At 46.5% G+C, this 15,752-nt stretch overlaps 1 protein-coding gene across 1 annotated transcript in view; it reads right to left on the bottom strand.

Annotated features, from left to right (window-relative positions):
* TMEM72 (transmembrane protein 72) overlaps positions 1–15,752 on the bottom strand; it is a 91,454-nt gene that overhangs the window by 42,695 nt on the left and 33,007 nt on the right. Inside the window, exon 2 of the mRNA XM_083145380.1 lies at positions 1,311–1,377. Coding sequence (XP_083001506.1) covers positions 1,311–1,377 — 67 coding nt within the window. The remainder of the gene's footprint in view (positions 1–1,310; positions 1,378–15,752) is intronic.

Here is a 15,752-nt window from a genome sequence, read left to right as displayed (position 1 = left end):
CGTTACTCACTAACTTAAACATAATACATGGGTGAAAACTGTCCCTGCTCCTGAGCGTTATGCCAGGAGAAGTGGGAAACGTTAAAATACTAACGTTAAGGGAAGCTTGATACATCTGCCCCTATGTGTGTAGGCCCCATTATGATTGAATACAATAGAGGACAAGTACAGGGTACATAAACATAGCTGCATCAGCAAGCAACACTGGAATAAATATCAGCGTGATAGAAAACCGGAGGATATGGTTCCATCAAAGATGGTTTAAGTAGGAGAAGAAAAAGCACATGAGGGCACTGGCGTAACTAGTGTAAGGCAGCCCCCGCTGCTGCTTGGGGGAGCGGGGGCTGCCTGGGCGCCGGAGTGAGTGTGACAGACATTCATCTCTGAGTCTGTCACACTGCACCAGGGATGCGGCCCGCGACGCTATCCGGACCGCTCCGTACTGTGCGCTGTGTTAGGAGCGGAGTGCTCGGCATCCGTCTCCTAGCAACAGCCAGCTCCCGGCAGCAGCCCCTGGACTGTGCGCTCCATCGGCAGACTGACAGCGCGCTCAGCGTATAGCGCAGCTGCGCGCCTTCCCCACTGCCCGTGTCAGCTTCCTCCGGATAGTGTCCTGCTGCAGATGCTAAGTCCTGATCCATTGCTGCAGGTGAGCCTGGGGACATGATGCGGATGTGGGACCTATGCTGTGGGGTGTTTAAAGTTGGAGAAGGAGCAGCAGTATGGGGAGCACTGACCACAGACAGTGGTCAGTATGGGACTTGTCTGTGGAGGGGGAACACACATTAAGCACCCACTGCCTCTTCCTATTCACCTAACATTACCATCTGCCTCTCACTGACACTTTCTTTTCATCTACCTGTCACGCTCTTCCTCCCCTGACACCCTTTGGGCTATTTCACATTCGCACACTCCGGCTCCTGCCGGACGTGGTCAGTGTGAGGAGCATTATGGTGTTTGGATAATGTGTACTGGGCATTGTGGTGTAATGTGTAAGTGGCATTACAGCATGTGGCATATACTGTAGTGTAAGTGGCATTACGGTGCGTGGCGCAATGCGTAAGGGGCATTATGGGGGGGGGGGCGCCCCAAACTATTTTGGCTTGGGGGAGCAAAATTTATAGTTACGCCACTGCATGAGGGAAGAAGGCCCTGCTTGTGGGAGCTTACATTCTAAAGGTAGTTTGGTCATTTGAAGTTGATTAGTTGCTGTAGGCACCTTCTCTATTGATCCCCTTTAGAAGATTTGATAAATCTCTATATAATTGTAGTGCGAATGGTTCCTAAAAGAGTGTGTATTTCATACTCACAATAAATAATAAGCCAGGCTTGGAAACTGTCCTTGCTGCAGAGTTTCAATACCAACACCAACAAGCACTGTAGAATGACAAGAAAGAAACAAAGTATAAAGAATTTGTATTACGGATAACGCAATAACTGAAATGTTGTATCAACAATGCAGTGTGGTATTTGTTTGGAGTGTGTGGAGTTTGACGAGCCTCCTTTAAACAGCTTAAAAATAAAACCCTCAAACTTACATATATTTAATAGTTAGTAACTTTATCGTTTATACAGTTCATGCAGTACTTCATTATGGACAGCAAGTGGCAGTATAAGACTGTATAACTACTTTTATTAAACGGTATTGTAACAGACCATACAATCTTTGTCCGTCATTGATAACACCATCAGCTAGTAACTTCTTTACTATTAAATCCATATGTGGCTTTGACCAGTGTTAAGTACTCTCAGAATTTAGGGAGGTGAAGGGTAATAAGGCTAAAGCAGTTTATTGATAAAATGCTTTGATGTTCTGTGAATAGTTAGTATGGAGATTAATGGGGAATTAGGAAGCAGTTGTAGCTGTCACATAAAACACATCCATGCAGCTGATGTTTTCCATGTAAGTTGAATTCCAGTTAATTTTCTACCAACTGCTCAAAGTGTTACAGAGCCTATGCGTAGGGTGATTTCTGCCTATTTTCTAATGGGGACTACAAACAGGCCGATTTCAGTCAGATCGCTTAGAAAATGCCCCTACATCGCTCAGTGTGTAGGAGGCGGAGCCATATCAATAGTGATATCAATAGTGATTCGCTGCCCTGGTGTTGATAGTGATACCTGCCAATGAATATCCAGTAAACTGGATAAATCTACTTAATTGCGGGTCAGTGATCTCACCAGAGAACACTGTCTCTGACAGATTGCTCAGCACACAGCGCTGGCACATTGCTGTGCAGCGCTGTGTGCTGAGCGATCTAGCATCTAGAGTATAGAATATATTTTTGGGTGGCCCAATGCATAACAGATATTACGCTCTATAGCAAGTGCATTTATATAGTGTAAATAATTGGACTACTTTAATGCTCCAGCTAAAGCGTTCATATCAACCTGTAGAGGGACAGCAGCTGTAATTCCTCTCCTATATTGAGGTCAGAACAAGACAGGAAAGTAGTGGTCAGTTCCTGTGCTGACTTCCACTGCTGGGGTTCAGTGTAGGAGAGAAAATGAATATGCTGTCAATTAATAAGTTGTCAGGATTTCCTTGTCCTGGTGACAGCAATCAGCCTGTATGAACACTTTTGTGCCTGAGCAGTGTCTCTGGAGAACCCACTTTGCACTGTGCCCATCCCCCAGAAATGGAGTTGTAATATACACTAATTGGAACCAGTTACATTGGTACTATCAATAGCTGGCTAGTCAGAGGGCTGCATATGTCCAACTGTGATCTGTGTATTTCATTAATAACTTATAAGTAATTTATACCCTGTATTTCAGGTGGTTCTCACATACTCAGTCTGGTTCTCACATGTAAAAACTAGCGTCAATGAGTTTAAGCTAAAATGTATTCAGTTTTGGGTCAGTTAATTGATACATTTAGATGATTATTTGAAAATTGTGAATGGTTTACCCCAGTGTCAAACCAGGGTTTTTAGAGGGGGTTTCCAAATGTAATCCAAAATCTCCCACTGGAGTACACAAGTCTGGGGGAGCGGTAACCTCCCCGGAATTGGTCTTTTTTATGCATTGGATACTGGCCCTTATTCTGATCGGTGCGGCCTGATCCGAATATGCGGCCAGGACCGTGCGTGCGAAACCCCGCCTTCCATACGGATCGCCAACTCCGTCCGTACGCGGTAAGAAGCTGGCCGAACGGACCGCACGTGTATTTTTCACGGAATACGCCTCCTCCATCTCAGGGAACCTACCCCATCATTCGATGGTCGCAGACCATCGAATGCAGGACCAAGTGGTCCACCAGCTCCCGCAACCTTAGACCACACGGACATTTTTCCGTGCAAAAGCAGGGATCTGGGTGGGCAGCTGACATCCGGCGATGTCATATGTCCGCCCCCTACACGTGCGTCACGGCCGCATTACCATACGTACGCCCAGCGTTTGCATGGGAACGCCCATGAAACGCGAGGCGTATGCATATGGTAATGAGCCCAAATAGCCCTTCACGCCCCTCTCCACCCCCTGTTCGGAGTGTTCACATTTCATGCGGGATTTGGCCGTACGCCCCGCTCGCACATGCGCAGAGACGCCTCTGCACATGCGCAGACACAAAACATCGGCGGCACGAACGCACGCGGATATTACCGCACCGATCAGAATAAGGGCCACTGTATGGAATACAGTATTGATATCTAACAGTACAGATGGGCTATAGTATAGGCTGTTTCAAACATTTAAATAAGATAAGTTATGAGGAAAAGCTTAAACATATAATAAATAAATATACAAACATAATAGAAACAGCACCGCACTTTCTATGCTCACAATCTCCCACTTCATGGTAAGGCTCTTGTCTGGTCCATTGCGATGTTTGAGGGCAGTAAATGTGGTATAAGAAGCTAATACACTGGGCATGGTGTGGTGGCAGCTTTATTGATCAGATTATATACCAGTGCTATTGTTGTCACAATTTAAATCACTTGCCAAGAGGAGGGGGGTTTCCAGGCAACCAGAACACACCCACTAGTGCGAGGTATCATATGTGATACCTCACATGTGATACCCCAAAATCTCCTGCTGCTGGACCGCATATGATACATCGTTTGCGGTCCTTTAATATGCGATCCCAATCATGGCTGTGGAATGCGATAAATATTCATGGCAGCCATGATGATCTAAGACTCCAATCTGAGGAGAACGGGAACACAAATCAGAGTCAGAGGAAAATGATGTGCAGTTTGACAATTTTCATCCGATCCCCCGTTCCGAAAGCTTGGAGTCAGATGAAAAGTGGCCATATAGCACTAGTGGATAGGGGAACTTAAGTCTTTTAAATGAAAACAATAATATTTTAATACGTAACATTTCCGCAAACTCTTTTACTTCCAGTTCCTGTGCAAGTCTAAACGTGTAAAGTGTTGGCTGAAAGTAATCTCTGAATATCCTTACATATATTTCTGCTGGAAGGCAAAAGGGCAAAGGTCGCATGGAGCAGTTCACACTTGAGTGCCGGCCCTAGTCAGACTTCTCTCTTCACTCCCCAATTAACAGCCCTACTCTAAAGACCCAAATAACAGACAATTAGGTTCTAAAGTGGTGACGGTGTTGTATTGTTCTTCTTAGCGCTACAAGTGGTTTAGAATCCGGCAGAGCTTAACACCTTTTGTTGGTGTGTTAAAATGATTTGATAGCCCAAGTCTGTAATGTATACGCTGTCATTCAACCTTAACATTTTGTCTTTCATTACATCGTTTTCAAAGTGTACATTAAACTGAGCTAAAGCAGGAAAAGCCCAAACTGGTTTTTAATTGTGGAAAGTTGTACTTCACTGCATCTACCTTGGGTATGAGGCAAATCATGGGATATTAATCTAAGGAACGGTGAGATTTCATGCTGCAGATGTACCAGAAAGTGACATCAGTTATTGGTAATGATAAATATATGATGCTATGCATAAAAGATCTGGGCTTAACTCTAGTACAGCAACTATTGTAATTTGGTTCAAGTCAGGGTTGCCGACTTTATTATTCTCCTCTCCGGGAGAAGCCCGGAGAGGAGAGTTTCAGAAGCCGCTCATGGGGCGGGGCTTAAGAGTGACATCACTAAGCCCCGCCCCATGATGGTAAAACAGCGACTTCACGGATCTCTGTGAAGGGGGCGGGGCTAAAATGACGCATTTGTGCCGTCTTAGCTCCGCCCCCTCTCAGACCCGAGGATTTCGGCATTTTAATGCCGCGAACCGGGGGACAGCGGGGGGGTCCCCCCTGAATCCGGGAGGGTTGCCCACCCTTCCGGGGGGCCGGGAGGGGGACCCGATTTTTGGGAGACTCCCTGAAATTCCGGGAGGGTCGGCAACCCTGGTTCAAGTTACAGTATGCTGCTAGATCGCAGGCCACAGAAATGTATATATTAAATATTATGCATATAGTGCATACATATTTTTGCTGTGCTTTACAGAAAATGGGTACCGAAGCAGAGATGACGCAGAAGTGTGAAGCATTCATGGGAGGGACCCAGTGAGCGGGACAAGGCGCCCTGTGCTGAGCTCCCACCCCGCAGCCTCACTCCGCCAGTTGCTGTTTTGTGAAGTTTCTGATTGAATCCAGGCCCAATATTTGTCCACTCATATTAGTGCATGCCCGGTGGAGCTGACAGCCTACATCTTGATCACACACACGTACACTTATGTTAGTTAATTTTTGACTAGAGACAATGGGGGAAATTTACTAAGAAAAATTTGGGGAAAAAAATCGTATTTCTATACGAAAATACGATTTTTTTTTTGGCGTATACAGTACGTATTTTTGGCATTTACTATGCCAAAAATATGAATTGTCGTATTCGTATTGATGGGACATTCAAGTTAATCCGTGGAGTTAATGCGACCCTGTGTTTCCATGCATAGTAATGCTTCACATGTAAATAATTGGATACGTTTCCAGATTTTTGACTGTTCTATTTCTGTTAATATACTCACCATTTAAAACCAAAAGAAGAATCTCTAAATCTGTTATTTTCCACTTTCCAATTTTTGCAAAAAAATTTGAAAATTATTTTCAATTCTTCTTAAAAATATGCAATGAATGTTATTACTTTCATTTGCTTACCAAAATTTTGGGTAAAAAATATTAGAACGTCATTAGGCTACACATTTTATGGTGTATACATGTGCTGTGGTCACTCTAGTTTTCTGTGAATATTTCAGTTTCTGTCACAATGGCTGTTAAAAGAGGAACACATCATTTTAAGGTAGTCTTATTTACATTAAAACAATGTCTAAGTTAGGGGTGGGCAACAAGCGGCCCTCCAGATGTTGATGAACTACACATCCCAGCATGCCTTGCCTTAGTTTTGCTATTTGGCCAAGGTGAAACTGATGCAAGGCATGCTGGGTTGTGTAGTTCATTAACATCTGGAGGGCCACTTGTTGCCCATCCCTGTTCTAAGTATTACCCCTTTTCCACTAGCAGAAATAACCCGGTAATCTCCACGGGAACGCGCATCTACCCGGGTTTTTCTGCTAGTGGAAATGCTCCCTGTCAAATAACCCGGTTTGGATTCCCCTGCAATCCTACCCAGGTCATGATCAGGGTAGCACCCGGTTTGCACCTGGGTTCACGGTTAGTGGAAACGCTCCCAAACCGGTATATTTGAAAAACAGAGCTGATTGGAGCTTCTGGGGTATTGTTATGTGCATTTTGTATATGTTTATGTGCACTTTTTACATGTCTAGGTACACAAATGGCTCAGGTATACTGCAAACAACAGTTTTCACAATAGTTTTACGTGTCATGTGTGAAGACACTTTTTGAAAAGGTTTCATATTGAATATTTGGGACTAAAATAAAGGCAAAACTTTTTCAAATAAATATTTCTGGTCTATTCTTTAATCAGAAAATGTTGTGTTTAATGGTGGCCCTTTTGGGTAATGGTGGCCCTGTTTTATGACCTCCCCTTTGGTAAAGCCCTTTAAAAAGGCCTTTTCTTATGTAATCAGTAGGAAAAAACAGGCTTTACCTGGGTTAAGTGTAAACGGGGCTGATCCAGCAATTTACCGGGTAGCACTGTAGTGGAAATGTGTCTTAAACCCAGGTCCAACCCGGTATCGATCCGGGTACAAATTACCGGGTCCGACCCAGGTTGCTAGTGGAAAAGGGGTATTATTTACACAACTTATATACTAAATAAAATCCAGGGAAAGAAGGGTTCACATTTTAATGGTGTGTACACACGGGGGCGATTGCCGTGCTATGCGAGTCCCGATGCGATCAGATAGCACGGAATGCATGGAGGGGCACAATTTAGACTATATAGTGCAGATCTGCACTATATAGTCTTGAGGGAAAATATATATGTAATATATAATCGGGCGCAAGTGGTTAATTAAATAATTAATATAAGAAACAATATATTAAATGGCTGATCCCAATAGATTCCCACCAGGGGATCCAATGAAACAAAATCTAGGGGATATAATTATTCTAATCAAATAATTATAGAAAGCGCACTGAATTAAGCACAAATATTTATTAAAAAACAATAGATGAAAAGTTCATATAAACGATCACAATTATTTAATAAAATATAACAATAAAATCAATATGATATAAAATAGTTATAGACCACTGGGCAATCACTGATGCCCCACACAATGCTATATGAATAATGTCCAGTTGCTCTTACCCACTAAGGATGATGTTATGTCCAGTAGCGGGGAACTTGGAATTGAGTTTGATGAGATATGAGAAGACAAAGTCCATCCAGTAAGTTTATGGAAATATGGGGCAGATGTATTAAGCCTCGTGAAGAGATAAACTGGAGATAAAGTGGAAGGAGATAACGCACCAGCCAATCAGATCCCAACTATCATATTTCAAACACAGCTGATTGGCTGGTGCGTTATCTCTTCCAAGTTATCTCCACTTTATCTCCAGTTTATCTCTTCTCCAGGCTTAATACATCTGCCCCTATGTGATGTTTGATTAGGGGGAAAAAAACGGAGGGGGATTTGTAGAGATGAAAAGGTGACTCGCAGAGCAGCCTCGCTGTTGGAAATAGATGTATCTGTGCTACAACCGGCAGATGATGGTAATGAGCCGGGAGCACTCCATAGTGAACCAGCGGCGCGGCTAGGTGTATGTTGGAGAAGTCTGTCTCATCTACCACCGTGACGCTCTGGGGAAGAGAGCCAACGGTGGGAGTGACGGGGTACCTGTCGCACTTGATCTCGGGGTCTGGAGCGAGTCACACCTCTCGGGGGAGCCTGTGGATGGTAAAGTCCGGGATCGCCGCAGGTCACCCTTCTGCTCACAGGTATCAGCCCCAGGATAGGAAATAAATCTGGTGATTTGAAGCAAAGTGGTGGGTAAAGGTGAGTGCCGGGTGGTCCTCCCGGTCTTAATGCGTTTCTCCGTCGTGGGATCAGACGGTTTCCTCAGAAGATAGTCTTGGCTGCCCTCTCTATCTGGCTGCCGATTTGCGCTCACACGGGAGCGCGCATCGGCAGTGCATCGGGCTCGCAAGCCCAAAAAAAGCATGCGATATGGCTTCCGATGTTGACTATATCGGAAGCCATATCTCACCGTCTGTACACACCATAACTCTTCGCTCAGGGACCCATATTGTTTAGAAACTGCACAGGCTAGCAGGCTTCCCGGCAGCTGTAAGAGAGGCATGTTCCTAATCAGATACACTAATTCCACCAGAGAGGAATTGTTAGGGATGCCACCAAGGTGGTATAGGTGGCACTGTTGCCCTTGCCCAGCATTCCTTAAAGCTTCCTTCAGGCTAAGGCTTTGCTTATAACAGCCACTTTTCACCAGCGGATTAGGTCCAATTGGTACTGGGGTGCCGCTAGGTCTTAAGGTGGACAAGGCTGCTACAGGAGGCTGGGCAAGGCAAATACAGGACTGGAGTAACAGTGGGACGCAGGAGGAAGGACCAGACACACAAGACAAATACTAACTTTGGCACACTATGGTGTGTGCCCAGCACATGACCACTGCGGCAGATGGTATACACAAGCACCACAGCACTGGAAATGTAATTACCAAGCACTGGGTACTGAACCACAAAGATGTTAAAGGTGCAGCTCCAGGCAGTGATTAAATACAATATAGTACAGGCAGACAAGGGACAGGACTGGATTGCGGAGCAGAGCCGTCATACATGCAGGCAGATATAGACAGGCAGGGCCTGTATAAGAAAGATTGCTAGTACCGACAAGGACGGTACATATATATTACATAACGGAGTAGATGCTACTAGCAACATGAACGGACATTCAGCAGGACCAGAGTGTGGGGCAGTTCAGGTTACAGAGAGACAAATGGGTGAAAACACAGGTGCATAAACAGAAGCTCTTAACAGAGCCAGTATAAACTGGAACACCCAGGATCAGACACTTGCAGGGAAATAGCAAGCTAGCATATCTCAGGGTAACACAGGCTAGTCAGGATTAGATCAGGATCAGGGTTAGTCAGGAAGGACTGAGTATGATCTGCAGCAATAGCTAGAAACAAGCAGTATAACCAGCAAAGATTTTATGGCAGACTGGTTAATATTGGGAGCAACATCCAATCAGCTGGAGTGGACAAGCTCACTAAGGGCCTTATTCTGGTCGATGTGTACTTTCCCGAATTCTTTCGGATGGCGTTTTTTTAGCCGTCTGCGCATGCGTGGGCAACGCTATGCGCATGTGCCACGCATGGTCTCCGTACTTGTTCGCACTAACACCGTGCAGAAATGTGCACCGCATTCACTCGTGAAATATGGGCGTCCTTCAGAACTACACAGGGGCGTAGTTTCAAAGTGGGCTAAACTGGGCGTAAACATGGGCGTACACGAGGGAGTGCACTCATTCTGGTAGGCGTGCATTCAGACAGCACACCGAATGCACGCGAACCAAAGGGCAAGAAATATGCGGTGTCCATAAGCAAGTATTATTTTGCGGACACCACTCGGTCATGCGCTAGGCAAGCGGAACGCCCAATCAGTACGGGCGCACCTCAACCAATGTCAGCTGAACACAATACAATCCACTCCTTTACTCATTACTCATTAATTACACTCTTCTCATTGCTTCAATTGGAACCATTGCAGCTTAAATGGACCATCACTAAACACACAAATATATGCTGCAGTTTTGACACACATTTACACTGCAACCAATGGACAGAACTTACTATCACTAATATAAATAGACATGTCACTTCTACATTTACCAATAAAACCACACATTTGGGGATCAAAATATAAATTTATTACAATAACGTCAAACATAAAATGTAAAAAGCATGTTTTTGGACACATGCAACAAATTAAAAGGCACCATACCAGGAATGTACAAAAATAAAACAAAATAAAACAATGTATTTTTGACATACATAGCCACAGCAGAATCATTAGGAACACATCAGGTGGCTTCACAACAAAAGTATAGCAACAACACTTCAAGTACAGCAGACAGTAATGGTAGCCGAAAGAGGGCAACAGGGGAACCAAACAAGACATTCGAACCCAGGGCAAATGTGGGTACCCTCTGCGCAGATTTGGACACAGGAAGCTGACACACACAGCTCAATGAAAGATTGGGGAAGACATAAGGGTGGAGATTAATGCGGACACAAGTTCATTTTCAGGCACGTTTGGGCCTGGTAGGCTCCTTGCCACGTGCAGCAGCTCCTCGGCCACGGCCACGTTGGGATGGTGGCCCAGGTGGAGCAGATGCTGGTGAAGGGGGGGATGGTGTTCCCCCTCTACCAGCAGGGAGTGCTGGTGGTGGAAATGCACCAGAAACGGATGACAATAGGGCCCTATTGCTGGAAACTAGCTCCACCATAAGCTCATTATGGTGGAGGAGGAGGTCATTTTGGCGCAGGGCTTGATCTGCCAGCACCTGCAGTCTGGCAGCTATGGACTGCTGGGTGCCAGCCATGGCCTGCTGGGTCTCAGCAATAGCCTGCTGGCTCCCAGCTATTGCCTGCTGGGTGCTGACCAAACCCTGCATGACCTCCTCGGTCCTACGCATCCGCTCTGATGCTAACTCTCCCTGCTGGTGAATCTGCCCAAGCACCTGCACCCACCTGTCGTAATCCGTTTCGGCTGTTGCCTGCTGCTGCTGCACATGCCTGGCACTGGTGGCAGGTGGCACTGACTCCTCCACCTCCTCAAGAGATTCTCGACCAAGTGGTGGGGATGCTGGTGAAAGAGAAAATTACAATTACAACACATTCCAAGAAAATTAGTACCAACTACTTATGCCATGGCAAATAATTACCTTCAACAAAAGCAGCAAAGACTTCCGCTGGGGCCTCGCTATCCATGTTGCTCACCCCCCGGACCTCCTCTATGGCTATACAGCACTCGGCTATCTTCTCCAGGGGGGTGAGCTTCAGGCGGCCTGGCATGGGGCCAGCCCCAAAGGTGTGGCTGTGTTCCCACCGTTTGGTCAGTTTCCTCTTGAGGTTAGTTTTGAAGTCATGCCACCTGCAATCCAAGTTTACATATTACTACATGTCACTCCTGATGTTTGCTGTAGCAGCCATTGCAATCTGCAACAGATTACAACATGTGCTTCATTCCACATAACTTACCAGGGGCGTAACTACACTAAGGCAGCCACCGCCACCGCTTGGGGGAGCGAGTGGCAGCGCTGTCTGTGTGGGCGCCGGCATCCAGCACTTTATACTGCCGCTGCCCACCCCGCCCGCCGCCCGCGCTGGTGGCTAGCCCACCCATATTGATGTGACGCGCTGGCGTCACACCGCGCTCCCCCTCCCTCTCCCCCGCCCTGCGCTGCCCTCCTCCCGAGTCCGTACAGAGCAGGGCTGGCGTCTAGGCTGAGGGAGCTGCAGCGCGCAGCTCCTCTCATCATCTCCCTTCCCATGGGGCTTAGCAGCAGATCCGGGGCTGGACGCGGCCAGAGGCAGAGCTGGGCTGGCTGGAGGAAGAGAGGGGCTGAACGGAGGCAGAGACAGGCTGGGCAGAGACATCCTCCTGACTGACAGCTGGTCTGAATAGCGGCTGGTGGTGGAGGAGCGCGGGCATCTTTAATCCTGGATGGGTGAGCTTAAAGTACATGTCGGCTGTGTGTACTGTAGTGTATGTATATTGTGTGAGTCTTTATGCTGCAGCTGTGTGTATGGATGTGTGCACCTGCTGTGTGTATGTATGCTAAAGTTTGTTTGTGCATGTGGGTGTCTCCTGTGTGTGTGTGCAGGGCCGGCCCTAGGCATAGGCATTAGGCATACTAGGCAATTGCCTAGGCCCTAGGGGCGGCAACGTCCTTTACTATTGGTGGCCAGGGCAACCTCTGCAAAGCAGGGAGGAGCAGTACTGAAGAGGCTCTCTCCCTGCTGTGATTATGATGCCCCCCCCGGTAGGTACCTTGCGGGGATCGGTGCTGCGCTGGGTCCCTTTGGCGGATGTGAGGTCAGCAGTGAGGTCCCTGCGGCGGATGGGAATTGGGAACTACTAGTCCCCATCCGCCGCAGGGACCTCGCTGCGGACTTCACATCCACTGCAGGGACCGGGTGCCTATAACACAGGGCCGTATTTCTGCTGCTGGGTCTCCACCAGAAGACAGCCAGGGTCCCGGAGCTTGCTGACCGTGCCAGGAACCGGCCACGCATGGCGTCTCCTGAGGTTGCAGCGCGGAGCACCACTTCCTCCTGCACACTGTTTGGACCGGGTGTCAGCTCATCCAGTGCTCCCCAGACATCAGCAGCCTGCTGCGGGCCCCAGAGCATGGCCACCTGCGAGTACGTAGCTGGGATGCGACTGGCCGAGAGTGGGAGACGGACTGTTCAAATTGTCTAAGCAGGAGCCAGGGGATATCATAAGGTAGTGGTCTGAATGTGCCTTGACTTGTAGTGTGGTGGGATGTATATATGTATGTGTATGTATATATGTTTGAGAGCGCCAGTGTGTGTAGTATGAATGACAGCGGCAGTGTGTGTTGTATGTATGAATGACAGCGCCAGTGTGTGTAGTATGTATGAATGACAGCGGCAGTGTGTGTAGTATGTATGCATGACAGCGGCAGTGTGTGTAATATGTATGCATGACAGCGGCAGTGTGTGTAGTATGTATGCATGACAGCGGCAGTGTGTGTAGTATGTATGCATGACAGCGGCAGTGTGTGTAGTATGTATGCATGACAGCGGCAGTGTGTGTAGTATGTATGCATGACAGCGCCAGTGTGTGTAGTATGTATGAATGACAGCGGCAGTGTGTGTAGTATGTATGCATGACAGTGGCAGTGTGTGTAGTATGTATGAATGACAGCGCCAGTGTGTGTAGTACAGTATGTATGAATGACAGCGCCAGTGTGTGTAGTATGTATGCATGACAGCGGCAGTGTGTGTAGTATGTATGCATGACAGCGGCAGTGTGTGTAGTATGTATGCATGACAGCGCCAGTGTGTGTAGTATGTATGCATGACAGCGCCAGTGTGTGTAGTATGTATGCATGACAGCGGCAGTGTGTGTAGTATGTATGCATGACAGCGCCAGTGTGTGTAGTATGTATGCATGTTAGCGGCAGTGTGTGTAGTATGTATGCATGACAGCGGCAGTGTGTGTAGTATGTATGCATGACAGCGTCGGTGTGTGTAGTATGTATGCATGACAGTGTCAGTGTGTGTAGTATGTATGCATGACAGCGGCAGTGTGTGTAGTATGTATGCATGACAGCGGCAGTGTGTGTAGTATGTATGCATGACAGCGCCAGTGTGTGTAGTATGTATGCATGTTAGCGGCAGTGTGTGTAGTATGTATGCATGACAGCGCCAGTGTGTGTAGTATGTATGAATGACAGCGGCAGTGTGTGTAGTATGTATGCATGACAGCGGCAGTGTGTGTAGTATGTATGTATGAATGACAGCGTCGGTGTGTGTAGTATGTATGAATGACAGTGCCAGTGTGTGTAGTATGTATGTATGACAGCGGCAGTGTGTGTAGTATGTATGCATGACAGCGGCAGTGTGTGCAGTATGTATGTATGAATGACAGCGGCAGTGTGTGTAGTATGTATGCATGACAGCGTCGGTGTGTGTAGTATGTATGCATGACAGTGTCAGTGTGTGTAGTATGTATGTATGTATGAATGACAGCGGCAGTGTGTGTAGTATGTATGCATGACAGTGTCAGTGTGTGTAGTATGTATGTATGAATGACAGCGGCAGTGTGTGTAGTATGTATGCATGACAGTGTCAGTGTGTGTAGTATGTATGAATGACAGCGGCAGTGTGTGTAGTATGTATGCATGACAGCGTCGGTGTGTGTAGTATGTATGAATGACAGTGCCAGTGTGTGTAGTATGTATGTATGACAGTGTCAGTGTGTGTAGTATGTATGTATGAATGACAGCGGCAGTGTGTGTAGTATGTATGTATGAATGACAGTGGCAGTGTGTGTAGTATGTATGCATGACAGCGTCGGTGTGTGTAGTATGTATGAATGACAGTGCCAGTGTGTGTAGTATGTATGTATGACAGTGTCAGTGTGTGTAGTATGTATGTATGAATGACAGCGGCAGTGTGTGTAGTATGTATGTATGAATGACAGCGGCAGTGTGTGTAGTATGTATGCATGACAGCGTCGGTGTGTGTAGTATGTATGAATGACAGCGCCAGTGTGTGTAGTATGTATGAATGACAGCGGCAGTGTGTGTAGTATGTATGCATGACAGCGGCAGTGTGTGTAGTATGTATGTATGAATGACAGCGGCAGTGTGTGTAGTATGTATGCATGACAGTGTCAGTGTGTGTAGTATGTATGTATGAATGACAGCGGCAGTGTGTGTTGTATGTATGCATGACAGTGTCAGTGTGTGTAGTATGTATGAATGACAGCGGCAGTGTGTGTAGTATGTATGCATGACAGCGTCGGTGTGTGTAGTATGTATGCATGACAGCGCCAGTGTGTGTAGTATCTGTGGTAGAAGATGGTGCTATCTGTGTCCTGGGGAGAGGGGATGTAAAATGGAGGTAGATTTTAACCTCCATTTTACATTTTAATTTGATTGCTCTGCATCAGATGAAAACATTCCAAAGTGCACTAGTGGATGGGGACTTAACACTTGAAGAGACCCCCTCCCACCACATAACAGAATTTAGCATTATTCGTTGTGCTGTAATGTGAATTTTTGCTCAATCTGGGTGCCATAACGTGAATTTTGGATCATTTTGTATGGCATAACGTGAATTTTGACTCATTCCATGTGATTTTTGGCTTATTCTATGTGGCATAATATGAACTTTAGCACATTCAGTGTGGCATAATGTGACTTTTGGCTCAATCTGTGCGGCATAATATGTAAGGGGCAAGTATAAGGGGCCTGCTATTGTGTTGCATGATGTGTAAAAGGGGTATATGGTGTGCTACAATACATTGAAAGACACACCCCCTTTTGAGTGACCACACCTTCTATTGCTGGAGTGCGCCCCTCGAATATTTGCTGGAAGTGTTAAGTGGTGCCCCAGCTGATATAATTGCCCACCCGTGGTATGTACATGTATAAAATGTCATTAACCAGCATGTTATTTTTGGTGTCTAACCACTAAAGTTTGATGGTATTATCACCTGCTAGGGGGCACCAACAAAAATCTTGCCTGGGGCATCAAATTGAATAAGTAATTGTAAAAAGTAAGTACAGACATTCCTCACTTAACGACCAGGTTCCGTTCCTACGACCCACCCATATCAATGCTCGTCTGGCCGGCTCACGATGTGACGTGCTGGCGTCACACCATGCTCTCCCCCGCCCTGCGCTGTACTCCTCCTGAGTCAGT

Source organism: Crinia signifera, chromosome 6 (genome assembly GCF_055691185.1).
Source record: "Crinia signifera chromosome 6, ASM5569118v1, whole genome shotgun sequence".
Taxonomy (NCBI): Eukaryota; Metazoa; Chordata; class Amphibia; order Anura; family Myobatrachidae; genus Crinia; species Crinia signifera.
Note: the sequence above shows the minus strand (reverse complement) of the source record. Positions and strands in the feature narration are given on the sequence as shown.